The 16,887-nt window shown below is 39.9% G+C and overlaps 1 protein-coding gene across 17 annotated transcripts in view; it reads left to right on the top strand.

The window, feature by feature from the left end:
• The window catches only part of TNRC6A (trinucleotide repeat containing adaptor 6A), a 303,084-nt gene that overhangs the window by 65,477 nt on the left and 220,720 nt on the right, over positions 1-16,887 (top strand). For all 17 annotated transcript variants that reach the window (XM_056805836.1, XM_056805849.1, XM_056805845.1 and 14 more), the window contains exon 2: positions 15,771-15,844. In XM_056805836.1, the coding sequence (XP_056661814.1) occupies positions 15,771-15,844 (74 nt within the window). The remainder of the gene's footprint in view (positions 1-15,770; positions 15,845-16,887) is intronic.

Raw genomic sequence — 16,887 nt, 5'->3', positions numbered from 1 at the left:
CCCACCTCTGCAAAGAGATAGGGTGGACATTTATCTAGTATTTCAACTTCCTCTTAGCCATTTTTGTTCCATTCTTTTCAGTACAAAAACTAGTCTTCTTGTCAGGAAAAAAAACAAAACGACAGAAACAAAATATGAATTGAGTGGTTCTGCCTTCTATCTGTCATCTTTCATTCTTTTGAGCTAAGCTTGTTCTTCATAATTTTGCCACATTCACTTTTTTAAAAAACCCTTACCCTTGGTCTAAGAAGCAATACTATATATTGATTCCAAAACAGAAGAACCAGAATGGTGAGACAATGGGGGGTTAAGTGATATAACCAGGGTCACACAGCTAGGAAATATCTGAGGCCAGTTTGAACCTCCCAGCTCCAAGCCTGGCCTTTAATCCACAGAGCTACCTAGTTGCCCTCCACATTCACTTTTGATTTGGGGAAAGAGGGGAGGATTGGTCTTGGCCCTACTTACTTCTCTAGGCATCAGTTCATATAGCCCTTTCCAGGCTTCTCTGTTTTCATCTAATTCATCATTTCTTATAGCACAATAATTTATGTTTATGGATGACGATTTGCTTAGCCATTCCCCAACCAAAGAGTATCTATTATGCTTCTAATTCTTACCTATCACAAAAAGGTTTTTGTGTATAAGAGGACTTTCTTCTTTTGCCTCTTGAGCTTCCAAACTCATAAAGTCTAAACTTCTTGATTAATTCCCTTTGCCTAAAGTGAAGGAACAAACATTAAAATAATGGACTAAAATTTATTTTTACAAAGCCATGTCGATCTCAGCTCTGTCTCTAACCAGACACCTCCTTTGAAGGAGTCAAACGCTGGGAAAATTTCCAATCTATAGAGAGAAATCCAGGCTGATTTTTAAATGTGTCTCTAGTTCCAGTTCCTTCAAATAAAGAGGCTGCCTTTCCCCATGAGTTTAGCAGGCTAGACCTAGTCTAGACTGAGTGTCTACATATGATCCAAAGTTTCTCCTAAGCATTTCAATTATATATCATCATGATTCTTCCAAGTGGGAAATTCCATCAGTCTAGTACACTAATAAATAGGCTTGTAAGAATTGGACTTATTGACCAATCCCCATCACACTTTTAATGATACATTCTAGAATTTTAAAAAAGAATTAAACCCATTGACCTATTGCTTGCAAATCCCACCAGCTTCCCTTTTACAAAAAATGAGATATTTGTTCTCCAATTTTGTGGTACCTTTCACATTTTCCTATGGTCTTTCAAAGCTCATTAATAGTGATGTAGAAATCACATTCATCAATTCTTTCAGTATCCTTTGATGTAGTTCATTTGGATCTGATGATGTGAATTTATCAATGGCAGCTAGATGCTTTCTTGCTTTATCCCAGTCTATCTAGGATTTCAACTTCCTCTTAGCCATTTTTGTTCTTTCTTTTGTTTCAAACATTTTTCTCCTTGTCAGGAGAAAAAAATAGAAGCAAAATATGGATTGAGCAGTTCTGCTTACTGTCTGTCATCCTTCATCATTGTCCCTTGTATTCCTGATCTTTTTTCCCCAATATAGCTTAAAAAAAAAACAAAAACAACTTCCTAGTTGTCCTTAGAATTCCTTGCCAGCTTCAAATCACTCTGAATTTTACCATTTATGACTTTATTCTTACAGGACCATGCCCTAATAGAATAAAATTGAATTACCTCTGAGGCACTCTCAGACATGCCCTCAGGGAGTAAGAAGGATTCCTTCAGCTTTTACTCCAACCCATAGCCTGAAGCTGAATGTGAATTGATGTCTCAACCAAGTCATTCTTATAGTATCCTTAACTGTGATCTTAACCCAGGTCTACCACTGTAGCCTGAGATACCCAAGGAATAGGGGAACCAAGACACCACAGGGATAACCTGGCCATTCCTATAGTCCAAGCAGTGTGACACACACAACTTAAAAGAAAAAGTTCTGCATGATCCAGAGAACTAGAAGCTGTTTTTCTGTATATCACAATCTTAAGTATGTCTATTTCTCTTTCCTAATCTCCAAATGCTCAAAGGCAACAACATTTGGGGTCCAACTCTTCTAATAAAAGCCTAGTCTCTTTCATTGTTTGTAAATGAAAGCAGTCTCCCCTTCATCTATTAGGAATAGCACTGGGCCCCATGACTGAGCAGCCCCATAATTCTTCTTTCTATCTCTTCAGCTCAATTGGGTTGCCCTCATTACCAGCTTGAAATGAAAGGACCCAAATCCCCAAGATCCTCTCCTGGGGGGTCACAACAGAAACAGGGCTTTGTCCAGGGTATATGAAGAGAAAGGGAAGGCAGAAGTCTACTGGGGGCACCTCTGTGACTCAGTGGATAGAAAGCCAGACCTGGAGCCAAGAAGTCTGGGGTTCAAATATGGCCTCAGACACTTCCTACCTGTGGGACCCTGGGCAAATTTGTCTATACTATTCTACTGCCTTGGAACTGATACCTAGTATGTTTCAAAACAGAAGGTAAGAGTTAAAAAAAAAAGATGTCTATCAACAGCAGTAGAAGAGTAGATCAATATGTTATTATGGAGAGGGCAATGGATTAGAATTCAGATCCCCCCACTGCTGCCACCTATTACCTGGGAGCAAATCATTTAAAGTCTCTAGACCTCAAATGTCACATTGGAAGTATGATGGGGAAAGGCAATAAATGAGTTTTAACCAATTAGTTCCTATATCCTAGATTACAACTTTAAAGCTACTAGGGATCAACACTGTTGATTCGGTTACATAAAGTAGGAGGCTGATAAAGAAGCTTTAAACTAATAACCCCACTGACCCTCAAAAAAGGTAAAACAGGTAAAAAGTGTTTAAAGCACACTTGAGAAGATAGAAGCACTGATACAAAGAGGAAGAGAACCTGGCCATAAATATATGCACATACAGTCAACTTAATCAATTAACAAGCAAGTATTAATTATTCTGTGCCAGGCTCTGCAAGGATCTAGCATACAGATACAGAAGGTAGATGAAAGAAGCTTACATATAAATCTACAAATCAGCAAAGATGGCAGGTTGTCTCCTATTTTGTGTCAAATTTATATGCAATATAGTACTCATCCTTATTGGATTATAGCTTTAGAGCTAGAAGGGAGATGATAGATCATCTTTTCCAACACCCTTATTTTACAGATGAGGAAACTGAGCCACAGAGAAATTAAGTGGCATAGTCAAGATCACACTGGTGGTAGGTAGCAGAGATTGTTTTTAAATTCAGGTTTTCTGACTATAAATCCATCAGTCACCATTGTACCACACTAAAGCTTTTGTCTGAAATTCTTCACCTATTCTGCAAAACTCAGATTCGAGCTTTAGCAGGACCCCCAGTCCAGTGCAAGCTTCAGAGATAGATCCATCATTGTGGCTTCCAAGAGGCTACCTCAAGGGCAAGCTGTTCCAGTGACACCATATTCTGATTGAACCTGGCCCTCCAGCTCCTCTGTTTGATCTACCTCTTGGTACCTTCTGCCTTCTGTGACCAGCTCCCAGACTCCAGAGGTCATCCCTTCTCAGAAGTTACTATAAAACCAGTTTCCGTGAGATCAGGTCGCAGGGGATAACACTGAATCATCTACCTCTCTCAATGGACCTCTTCCCATCATCCATCTGCTTAGACTCATTTATTCCTCAATCGTTAGCACCCACCTACCAACTTTTGCTCTATTCTAGGGGTACTAAAATCCTGGTTGATGATAAACAGATCCTTTTGTTCTATCCAATCTGACTATTCTCTTATTCCCGTCCACTTCTATCTCCAATGTCCCACTTTCAATCTGTCTTATCCTTCCATTCTATCTTCTAGAAATCTTGCTCTATAATGAACAAACTTCCTTTCATTTACACTCTTTGCAACTCTGACACCTTAATCCCTCCTGATGACACCGCTTCCTTGGTCACCCTTTCCACCACTGACTATACTTTCATACTCCCTGATTTGCAGGTCATGATGAAGGAGTCAGATTCCTTCTTGTCCTCATTGTCACTTCCAGACTTTCCCTCTACCACTATAATCTGATTAACTTCTCTCCTTTTGTGGTTTATGCTATGCCAATTTGGCATCCAATCCTGATCCTAGTGGTCTTTATCAGTTCCCTCAAACCATTCTCTCTTCTTTGTCAATAAATTCAGTGCCTTGCTTACAGTCTTCCTCTACACCCCAACTCCTGCCCTCATCCCCAGGAACTTTAATACATATCTGCAATATTCCCTGAAATACTCTATTTTCCCAGTTTCTCAGTTCCCATGACTTACTGCTCCACTCTCCCACAGCTACACACAGAGATGGCCATACTCTTTATCTTACCATTGCTCACAAATGTTCCATTTCCATGTTCATGAAATCAGAATTTCCTTGATCTGATCATAATTTTTTTTAGCATTCTAAATAAGAATATATATAAAACACTTTAGAAATTTTAGAGCATCACATAGTGTCAGTTATTATTAATACCATAGCCCCAAATTAGAAGCTCTGCAGAAAAAAAAAATTAAAGCTTACTAAATGACAGCCTTTGGCACTTTGGTTTCCTCTATTTCTGGCTGCCCAAAGGGGCCCTTTTGAGCCTCTGACCTCCATGTCAGTCACAATGCTGGATAAGCTACAATTGCTGGTTCAGGCAATGGTGGACAACCTATTCATCGCAATCCAGAAATGTGTCCAAAGACCAAAAGGTTGGATTGTTGCAGCTGAAAGCTTTCAGGGCCTCCTGTTATAATAGCACTGCAGTATTTCTTCCTTCACCAAACCAGAACTGATTAGCATTCTGAATTAACAGTAAGGTAGCTCTCTCCAGTCCTTTTAAAATACTGAAGAAATATCCCTCAAAGGAAATGGGAGGGCATTGGGGAGAGGGTGGAGAATTAACCATTTTATGTCATATTGGAAATGACTAATGGAATGTTATTGCTGTCCATCTTGTTTTTGTTTAATTAGCACTGGGGTATTGTTCTTGCCTCCTGAGACTCACTCTGGTGAAAATGGGCTTGATGGATCATGTATAAAATCCAGGTCAACATATCCAAGGATTATTGCCTCATAATTTGCTATGCCATGGAGGGTAGTATAGATGCCTCCTGTTATTAATTATATCAATATATTTTCTTGAGTAATGTGATTAATTAGAAGGGGAAGCATTACAATTGCAGACCCATTCTGCCCATATGCTGGTTCATGATTGGAATATGGAAGAAGGCCACATTTCTCCCCTGTTAAGTAGCCCCTAAATAGGTCCTACGATACTGGTCTAGAGATCTCCTGCAAGGATGTCCTAAGAGAGACCTTTCTTACAGGGTCCAAAACAACTGCTTATCAGAGAAGTCACTAGCTCTCCTTTGAGTGTTCTTTAAAAATAAATGATCACCATTAAGGTCATTAATTCAAATAAAATCTTCTGTCACTCTAATTGACACAGCTTGAGCTATAGAGAGAGAACCAAAGCATTTTGGAGCCAAAAGGGACATTAGAAATCATCTTGAACAACCTCTACAATTATAGTAGGGGAGTTAACATAGTTAAAAAGCACACTGGGATGAGAATCAGAAGACAGGTTCTAATTCATGCTCTGTTACTATGACATTGGCCCAACTGTTCCACCTCTCTGAGTTAGTTTCCTTCTTTGTAAAATCACGGAGGCTGGACTACATAATCCCTCCCAGCTCTAAAATACTGTAATTCTGTTTTTTGGAAAATGTGTCAGACTTCAAGGAACACCACTTGGATTTGAGACCCCTGCTCTGCCTCTGAATAGCTGCGTGATTTGGGGCAAATCACATCATCATCTCTGGTCTCTTTTTCCTTCTCTAGGAACTAGAAATAATGATAGTTGCTCTATTTACCTTAAGGGATTGCTATAAGGCTCAAATGAGACAATATATACAAACAATCCAACATCCAAGAAATATTGTTAAGCACTTCCCATGTTGTTGTTGTCCAGTCATTTCTTTTTCTTTTTTTTTATTCTTTCCTTCTGCCTTACAATCAATACTAAATATTAGTATCAAAGAAGAATGGTAGGGCTAGGCAAATGGGATTAAGTGACTTGCCAAGGGTCACGCTAAGAAGGGTCTGAAGTCAGATTTGAGCCCAAGACTTCTGGTTTTCAGGTCTACCTCTCTATCCAGTGAGGCATCTAGCTACCCATGCTAAGTCATTTCAGTTGTGTCCAACTGTTAAAGATACTGAAGTAGTTTGCCATTTCCTTCTCTAGCTCATCTGACAGATGAGGAAACTGAGGCAAATAGGGTGAGGTATTTACCCAGGGTCATCCAGCTGATAAGTGTCTGAAATCAGATTTGAACTCAGGAAGATGAGTCTTCCTAACTCGAGGTTCAGCACTCTATATACTACCTCACCTAGTACAAAGTATCATATTAACTGCTAGGGGTAGAGAGGCAAAAATGAAACAGTTCCTGCCCTGCGGGAACCTACATTCCTCTGGGGTAGGGGTAGGGGTGGATACAAAATATATATTAAAAGTAAATGCAGGGGGCAGCCGGGTAGCTAGCTCAGTGGATTGAGAGCCAGGCTCAGAGATGGGAGGTCCTGGGTTCAAGTCTGGCCTCAGACACTTCCCAGCTATGTGACCCTGGGCAAGTCACTTAACTCCCATTGCCTAGCCCTTACCACTCTTCTGCCTTGGAACCAATGCACAGTATTGATTACAAGACAGGAGGTAAGGGTTAAAAAAAAGGAAAATTGGAAAATAATATGACAAAAATTAGGTGTAAATCAATATCTCACACCCTATACCAAGATAAGATCAAAATGGGCATATGATTTAGATGTAAATAGTGATATAAGTAAATTAGGGGAACCTAGAACAGTTTACCTGTCAGATCTATGAATAAGGGAAGAATTTATGACCAAAGAAGATAGAGAGCATTACAAGGTGTAAAATAATTTTGATTATGTTAAATTAAAAAGGTTTTATACAAACAAAACCAATGCAAGCAAAACTAGAAGGGAAACAACAACCTGGGAAATCATTTTTGTAACAATCATATACAAATCATACAAATCATTCCCCAATTGAGAAGTGGTCAAAGGATATGAATAGGTAGTTTTGAAATGAAGAAATTAAAGCTATCAATAATCATATGAAAAAATGTCCTAAATACCTCTTGATTAGAGAAATGCAAATAAAAACAACTCAGAGGTACAACCTCAGACCTATCAGATTGGCCAATATGTCGATAAAGGAAAATGATAAATGTTGGAGGGGGATGTAGCAAAATTAGGACACTAATGCATTACTAGTGGAGTTGTGAACTGATCCAACCATTCTGGAGAGCAATTTGGAATTATACCTAAAGCTATAAAACAATATATATACACCTTTTGAGCCAGTAATACCACTACTAGGTCTGTAACCCAAAGAAATAAAAATCTGGGAAAGGTCCTACTTGTACAAAAATATTTCTAGCTGCTCTTTTTGTGGTGGCAAAAAATTGGAAATTGAAGGGATATACATCAATTAGGGAATGGCTGAATAAACTGTGGTATATGATGGTGATGGAGTACTATTGCGCTGTAAGAATGATGAATGGGATGACTTTAGAAAGAGCTGGAAAGACTTTCATGGACTGATACAGAGTGAAATAAGCAGAACCAGGAAAACATTGTACACAGTGACAGCAATATAGTGGAATGATCAACCGTGATAGACTTCACTATTATCAACAATACAACAATCCAGGACAGTTTTGAGGGACTTAAGACAAAGAATGCTAGTTCCAGAGAAAGGACTGTTGGAGTCAGAATGCAAATAAAAGCATACAATTTTTCAGTTGTTTATTTGGGTTTATATTTTGGGATTTGGGTTTTATAAGATTACTCACAAAAATGAATATGAAAATATGTTTTGCATGATAATACATGTATAACCCAGATCAAATTACCTGCCAGCACCACAAGAGGAAAGGGAAGCGGGGGAGGGAGATAAATTCAATCATATAACTTAAAAGAAAACTTGTGTGGAAATTTGTTATTACACTTAATTGGTAAAAATAAGTAATTTTTAAGAAACAAATTTTAAAAATAAATGTAAAGTAATTTGGAGAAAGAAAGAATACTGATACCTGAGGGGAACAGAAAAGGCTTCTTGGGAAAAGTTTAACACCACATTTATCTGTTTGTCTGTTACACTAAAGTTCTCAGTATCTCTCTTCCTGTACCATAGAAGGCATCACTGGACACCCCAAAAAGGTATATATACAACTGTGTCTTGTTTGTTTCTATATATCAGTTCTGTGCTCATCCTTGAAAGAAGAAAACAATTCTAAAAGGTAGAGATGAAGAAGGAAAACATGAAGGGTCTCAAGTTCATGCTATATGTCGCTCAGTTAAATGAACTTGGCAAATTTCGCCTGGAGAAGAGAATAGTTAGGAAACATCATAACTGTCTTCATTAATGTGATAGAATGATGCAGTGGACAAAGGGCTGGACCTGGAGTCAGGAAGACCCAAGTTCAAATTCAGATTCAAGACACTTCCTAATGATGTGACCCTGGGCACAGAGTCTGTGTCTTCAACTCTGTTTGCCTCAAAATCTTTATCTGAAAAAGGGGGTAATAATAGCACCTTCTTCTCAGGGTTGCTATAAGGATCCAATAAGATAATACTTATAGAGCACTCAGTGCAGTACCTGGCACACAATAAACACTTTATAAATGATGATGATGATGATAAAGATAAAGGAACACATTTTCTTCTGGGCCTCAGAGAACAGAACTGGGAAACAAAGGATAAAAGTTGCAAAGATGAAAATTCTGGTTTGATATCAAGAAAAATTCTCTGACAATTAAGGCTCTCTAAAATGGGCTGGTTCAGGAGGTAGTGAATTGCTGTACCACCACCACCCTCCATGTCTTCAAACAAAAGCTAAAGGACCACTTGTTGGGTATGTTGTGGGAGGGATTGTTTTCCTTGTGTGAAATGGACCAGATGGCCCTGGAGATCCCTTCCAACTCCAAGAGTCTGTGATTGTGTGACTCAGTATGCCTGAGTGAGGAGGCAGCAGCACAGAAAACTGGATGATATGCGGAGAAGTATGTTTTGACCCGTAGGATGGCTGAATAGCATGGTTAAGCAAGAAAGAAACCATGGCTCTGAAATAATATAAACAAACGTCAGAGCTAGGAATAAATGCACTGTGTTGGCATAAAAGGTTGGCATTCTGGGAGCCAAGTTACATCAAAAAGTCCTTTCACTATCTTATCCTATACAGATTTCTCTAGCACTTCCACTTCCATTCCTACTTCAGCCCCTTTCCTTGCAAGAATTCCTCAGAAACCCCAGCTCCTGACCCTCCCTGGCTGGCCTCTGGCTAGACTTTGCTTGAATCCTGATCTGGACCCCAACTATATTTCCCCTAGGAAGGAGAGCTTGGATCCAGCCCCTCTCTTACCTTTCATCACTCCATCACCACAGATATTTTGACAGTGAGAGCCTTACCATGAGAGTGAAAAATAAGGAGTGTCTCCCAGAGACATTTCAAAGAAAAAAAAAAAACAGAATTCAGTGATTGGTTGGATATAGGAAATAAAAGGCAGAAAATGAGTCAAAGGTAATTCAAAGGTTTCCAGACTGAAACAATAACAGTGCCACTACGAATATGTATTTGAAACAAGAAATTAGTTTTGTATTATTGTGGACTGAAAAAGAGGGGAGGGGAATTGGGATTGGGGTAAAATGATGAGTTCAGTTTTAGAAATGTTGAGTCTTGCAGTGGTGAAGTATCCAACCAAGTAGAGGCAACCAGCTGACCCAGTGCATAGAGTGCTGGACTTGGAAAACCTGAGTTCAAATCCTTTTTACTTAGCTGGTTGTATCAAGTTATTTAAACTCTCTGGACTTCAAATCCCTCAGCTGTAAACTGGAGATATTTGTAGCACCTACCTCCCAGAGTTTTGATGATTAAATGAACTAATAAATGTAATGTGCTGTGCAAACCTTAAAGCAACAGAAATGCTAGAAATTAGAAATGATGGTGGTGCAGGTGGACAACCACATCTTGTACCTGTCTATTCCACAAGGGCCCATTAAGTGTGTAGTGGCTCTCTCTTACCTCCAGGATCAGGTATTTGAAGCTTTTTAAAATAGTTAAACCTGTCTTCTTCCTGTCTTTCCAGTCTTCTGACCCTTCATCCCCTTTACCTCTGCTATGACCCAGCTTGGCCAGCCTACTTATTGTTTCTTACATAATGCAGCATCCACCAACTCTTATTTCCTTTGCACTTGCTGTTCCCTGTGCCTGGAATGCTCTCCTCTCTCGCCTCTGTCTCCTAGTTTCCTTTAGGATTCAGTCAAATCCTACCATCTCCCAGCAGCCTTACGTGGTTGTCCCAGATGCTCAGGCCTTTCCTCTGAGATTACTTTTCATTTACACTGTTGATATCATATGTGTACAGTTATTTATGTACTTTCTCTTCCATCCTAATAACCCTCCTAATAAATCTGCAGTTATGAAAGACTGAGGTACAAAAGATCCAAGCTTATCTATTTATAGCAGCAAGGCTGGTAGTTACCAATAATAAAGGTCAGTGATCCCTCAGTAACAAAGACCACTAATGCAGTTAGCACAGCTCTTATGCAGTTTAGGAGCTTATACATAAGGTCTAAATACACACACACACACACACACACACACACACACACACACACACACACACACCCCAAACTACAATTGTGATTGGTTCTGAATTGTGCTATCTGACCACTTGATCATGAGTCTTCACTCATCATGGAGATCAAAAACAAAAACAAATTAATCCAGTATCCTCTTGGTGTCATGGTGACTGGAAAACCCAAATTGGGCTGAAATCCTCTTATAAAAGCCAACTCCACTGTACCCTCTCAGAGCAAGAACTTTCCAAAGTTCAGGGTGTTATGAAGGGGGGCATAGACTTAGTCAAGCTTGGTAACCTTCTCCAGAAAGTTCCTTGAGTACCATTCCCTATACCAATGGAGCCCAGGACTGGGTGAACATCTTGAGATCAGATTAACTCGCCCTTCATCTATCTTTCTTATCTTCCTCAGTTGGAATTTGGCATTGGGCAGCTATATGGTTCAGTGGATAGAGAGCCAGGCCTGGAGTCAGGAGGACCTGAGTTCAAATATACCATCAGGCTCTTCCTTGATGTATGACTCTGGCCAAAACACTTAACCCCAGTTGCCTAGCCTTTACCATTCTCCTGCCTTGGAAACAATATTTAGTATTGATTCTAAGACAGAAGGCAAGGTTTAAATATCTATGTAAAGAGCAAGCATCAATCAAAAGGAGAGATATGAGAATGATGACATTTTCACCCCACTCCTTTGGACACATGAAATATCAACAGGTGTTTCACATTGCATATATTTTTGACTTTTTTATGTATTCCGTAGCTATGCTGACTGCTTTTATTTTGTTTTTTAAAATAATATTTGTTATTTGGAATGACTCTTGGGGAGGGAGGGAGGGAGGAATGGGTCCTGGAGGAAACTATGGTGATATTAAAAAAAAAGATATCAATAAAAACTCATTTTTAAGTCAAGGAATGTGAGCTCTTTGAGGGAAGGGACCATGCTTTTCTTTATCTGTATCCCTAGCATTTAGCACTCTGTGTGGCACATAGCAAGTTTTTAATAAATGTTTAATGATTGATTTAATAGGTGGCCCTCATGGTATACATAGCAGGTTGTAAGAGCACTCATTTGAGCTATTGGCCAACTTTGGTGCAATGGACTGGGCATGAATATCCTAAGGGTGGAAATTATTTTTCAGAATAAAAGATGCATTCTAGGTAAACACGTACACCTAATTATTGAAACAAAATTCAGTGGTGAGTATCAATGAGAGCCATTTGCCCTGTTGTTAGTTTTGTCTCTTGGTGTATGGGATCTATTGGGTGGTGTCCTATGAAGAGGTATATCTTGGCCTACGGATGGTATGGCCCCAAAGAAAGAAATAAGGTGGTCTATGGTCTGAAATAACATATTTAAGTAGTATTTGGAGTTGAAAGGTGGGTACCAAGAGAAAAAAAACATTGGTTTTAGAGACAGAGGACCTTAGTTCAAATCCTTGCCCTGACCTTGGGCAAATTTGAATCTCCCTGGACTTCAGTTTCCTCACCAATAAAACAGAGATGTTGAATTGGATATCTTCTGAAATCCCTTCTTGTTCTATATCTATGATCCTGTCTTCAAAGGGGATATTCAGGTAGCCTGCATTACAGTGGGATGTTACTAAGTGGGTAGCTAGGAATCCAGTGTGTTATTTTAGGGAAGGTATTTACCAATGCCATAATGTAATCCTGTTCCTGGGACAAAAACAAATTCGTAATGAAATTCAGAGAAATTATTTCCTAGGGTCATGGAAGGGCAAAGAATATGCTACAGGAATTCAGGGGGTTTCCTGCCTGTCCCCTTCATCTAGACACAACTGGTGTCCTCACACTGGACCGGAGGCTGCAATAAATCACCAGCTGAAGGATGTTGCCTGTTTCCCAGTATGCTGCCATTCATCCATAAAGGCAGGGTAGCAGTACCCTTGCCAATCGTTCCCCAGAGTGTGGGGGGGGGAGTGACCTTATCCATGATGAATTCTGCACTTGGAGTGGTCAAGCCATTCCTGCAGAGGGCAGTACTGTATTCACAGTGACAGATGTTCATCCTAGTTTCTGACTTGGGCAACAATTCCACAACAAACATTTAGAGAGCACCTACAATGTACCAGGCACTATGCTGGGTACTAGGGCAGGGAGGTGAAAAGTTTCCAGGTACTACATGGTACTCTTGAGGTTTTAGGACCCAGTGGTTTCTATGATTGTTCATCTGCCTGCTGTTCTGTTGACTGGGACCAAACACGCTAGAGGCAAAAGTCAAATCAAGTCAACTTCTGGATTAACTGTACATGTTCTACTTCCAGAATTTGTCAAATCCTGATGGTACTAAGTTACAGGTATTCTCTTTATCCTAGTTTTGCTCTAACACTGAATTTACTCAAGAAATGCTAATATCTAGGTTCTCAAACTTACCCTTTGGGCAATGGGCAAATATATTAATCAAAGTAAGCAATGACAGATTTATTTTAAATTTCCAATAGAGGAGTCTGACTAGTTTTGGTATAAAAGTATTCAAAGTACTGCAGCTTAAGAGAATATAAAAAATTAGCACCCACACAAACCCAAACATAGTACTAATGAAACTTGAAAATAAAAATAATTTTAAAGTTTGAAAGAAATTGAAAACAGAGGCATTCTTTTGAACCCTCCAAACATTCAAACATTGTCTAGGTTTGGAAAAATAGATTAAGTCAGCTTCTTAAAGTAAACTCTGTAAAGATGCTCCATTGGTCCAAGTTCACTGTACAATGTTTTGAAGGAGAGTTGATCTCCTGACTGTGGGGATTACATTTTTTTTCCCAAACATACGTGGGGGCAGTTAAGTAGCTCTGAGGATAGAGAGCCATGTCTGGAGACAGGTGGTCTTGGTTTAAATCTGGCCTCAGATACTTGCTAGCTTTATGACTCTGGGCAAGTCACTTAACCCCAATTGCCTAGCCTTTACTGCTCTTCTGCCTTGGAACTGATGGATTCTAGGACAGAAGGTAAGAGGTTTTGTTTTTTTTTAAGAGTGGGTATTTCTCAAAGATACATGGATTATTCAATTACTTAAGTGCTTCTTTGGGGGGGGTTGGTGGGGGAATTCAAATAAAGAGTTTGAAAGTAAAATAAAGTTACTATAAGAATTAAATGAAATACACAGCAAAAGTTCAGATATCAGTCTGAATAAAATCTCTGAATGGCTTTATCAAGGACAACACCCTTGCCAGAAAAATGATTCCCAACTACTAGTACTACTGCATGACATGCAGTGAAGAGCTATGCTTTGCCTTGCAGAGTGGCAAACTGTATGATCCAGAAATAATAAGTAAGCTGACCTATGGCAAAACTTCTGAGCCAATAAGCATCCTTCATTGCCACCTCACAAAGACACCCAGGGAAGAGACACACAGAGATGGCATTCCTTACCCCGTGGCACTCTGTTAGTCAGCAGCCAAGGAGAAGAAACAGAGACTCTCCCACCCATTAGGGAAACTTCTTGAGGGCCTTAGTCCATGCAGGAATACTCTTCTCTTTTCCCATGTGGAGAAAACACTAGTCCTCAGAAAACTATGGGGATATGAACTACATCGGTTTAAAAAAAGCCTAAAATCTTCCAGGGAGTATTAATTGAATTAAATACTAATAGGGACTGATAAGGACCCAGAGGCATACAATTTCTTGATTAGTTCCACAGTCAGGAGAAGCAGACAAAGCATCTGCCTAGCTATTGAAGTCCTTATGTCTCCACATTTCAACTCGTTCACACTGAACACAAAACATCTACTCTTAAGACCTCCATTCAGATATTTTTCTTCCCTAATATTCTGCTCCAGAGAATCAACTCTAGGGGCCCATAGCTTGGCAGCTGTTAGCCCTCACACTAATTCCTTGATATTACTTTACTGCTCTGCATATAATCAATAACTGCTCCCCCACTCTCTTCTCTCTTTACCCCTCATACACTCCTTTTCTCCATCACTCCCTCACGTACAATGCAGAGTAGTGGGGTGGGAAGATCACTGTAATCACCAGGACTGCTAGAGAAGGATGCCAGATGACTCCAGTTTCAAACAAACAAACAAAAAAGGTCTTGATGCTATTTTCCTGAGGGGGTAGATGGGTAATTAACAATTACAAACAGCTGTGTGAACACTGAATCTTCTCTACACAGCTATCTATCCCCAGTGGTTTTCAGCCCTAGCAAAACCGCAAGAACTGTTGGAGATCTTTAAGATCGTTGTTGATTGATGCTTTTCCACATTAAGATGGCCTCAACCTTCCAGAGTTCTATGCTTAAACTCTTATCTCCCCTCCATATATATAGTACAGAAGGTCAGGCTCATAAGAACTTTTCCAGCTTAAAGTTATCCTCATCGACTGGAAGAGTTCACCAGAGTCAACCAAATAAATCAATTTATCATTCAAGTGCACCATGATTCCCTCTTCAAAGATGGCACTCGCAAACTGCTGGCAGACAGCATCTAATCTGAGGAGCCTGATGGCTGGCAAACCAAGGGTGGAATTCTGCCCTCTTCACGTGGCATGCAATTAGAAGAGGCAGAACTAGACAGAAGCAAGCTTTCTCTTCAGAGGCAGTCAAGACATGCAGTAGGTAGAACACTGTGCCTGGATTCAGGAAACCTGGAGTTCAAATATGATTTTGTGACCCTGGGCAAGTCACTCAACCATGGTTTGTCTCAATTTCTTCAACTATAAAATGAGAATGATGATTATAGTTTCTGTTTCACAAAGTTGTTGTGAAGATCAAATTAGATAATATTTGCTTAATAAATGCTTGTCCTCAGGGGCAGCTAGGTGGCTCGGTGGATTGAGAGCCAGGCCTAAAGATAGGATGGTCTTGGGTTCAAATTTGATGTCAGATACTTTCTGGTTGTGTGATCCTGGGCAAGTCACTTAACCCCAATTGCCTAGCCTTTACCACTCTTCTATCTTGGAACCAATACTTAGTTTCAATTTTTAAGACAGAAACTAAGGGTTAAAAAAAATAAATGCTTGTTCCCTTCCTTAGTAAACCACCTGACCCTATTTTTTTCTGTGATTTGCTCACCCCTGATCAACAACTGATACATAGTAAGTACACTATTAATGTTAGTTATTATCATTAGCACCCAGTGAATGTATCACTAAAAACTCTTGCATCTTTTGTTACCATAAAGGTCAAAGACGAGTTCTACTCCTTTAAGTGCCAAGAAGAGGTCTTCTCCTGTTCTGAGCTAGAAGACATTGAAAGGTAAGACTTCTACCTTTTCTGAGGCTGCCTGCTTTGTGAATGATTCCCCCCAGGACTCCAACAGCTCTGGTGGTGATGATGAACACTTCCGCCTGCCCTGCCACCTCTCCACAACTCCTCTATTTCCAGGCAGTTTACACCACACCACAACTGGTTAACGTTGGTGGCAATTGCTAGAATTTGTGTGGCACCAATTAGTCATCCTGGAGGCAACATGACTTCCATGGGGGAAATGAGAAGACCCAGGTTTCAGTACTGCCCTGGGCAATCACTGCCTTTGGGATCTTGCACCAGCGGCTTCAATGAGCCTACATTTCCTCATCTGAAAAATCAGAGTGTTAGGCTAGATGGCCTCTGAAATTCCTCCCAGCTCTAAATCTGTGATCCTTCCACAAGTATTTATTAAGAAGCGCAAACCACGGTGCTAGGTGGGCTACACCATTCAAATAAGACACAATGCCTGCCGGAATGTGATGCAAATCAAAATAAAAATGTATAAGAAAAGTACAAAGTCCTTTGAGATCAGAGAAGGGGAAAGACCAATTCCAGATGGCATGAATCAAGACATTTAAGGAAAGAAGAAGCATTTGAGAGAGGGGCAGTAATCTGCATCTAGGCAACAGTATAAACTAGGGACTCTATAAATGCATAGAATGCAATTTTTGCTTCCACCCTGGATTTGACAAAGTGTCCCAGAGCAGATGGCTTAGGAATCAAGAACATTTAGTAACGTTGAACCAATGACACTTAGGTGTCAAACCAGGAAAAGTGAACCTTGGGAAAGCATCTGAAAGGTGCCAGAGAGGAAAGGTCTTTTGGCCAGGCAGGAGAAGGGAATTAATTACAGGCGTGGGCCTCGGACTCCAAATATTAAATCTGGAAGAGATTTTACAACTCCAAATATCAGAACTGACATTAATTAGAACCTTAAATGTTAGAGCTGGATGACACCACTGAAAACATTTTGTCCCACCCTCAGTTTATAAATGAGGACACTGAGACTTGGGAGAGGTAAAGTGATTTGCCCAGCTGATAAATGACAG

Source organism: Monodelphis domestica, chromosome 7 (genome assembly GCF_027887165.1).
Source record: "Monodelphis domestica isolate mMonDom1 chromosome 7, mMonDom1.pri, whole genome shotgun sequence".
Taxonomy (NCBI): domain Eukaryota; kingdom Metazoa; phylum Chordata; class Mammalia; order Didelphimorphia; family Didelphidae; genus Monodelphis; species Monodelphis domestica.
This window is presented reverse-complemented; position numbering and strand designations above follow the sequence as displayed.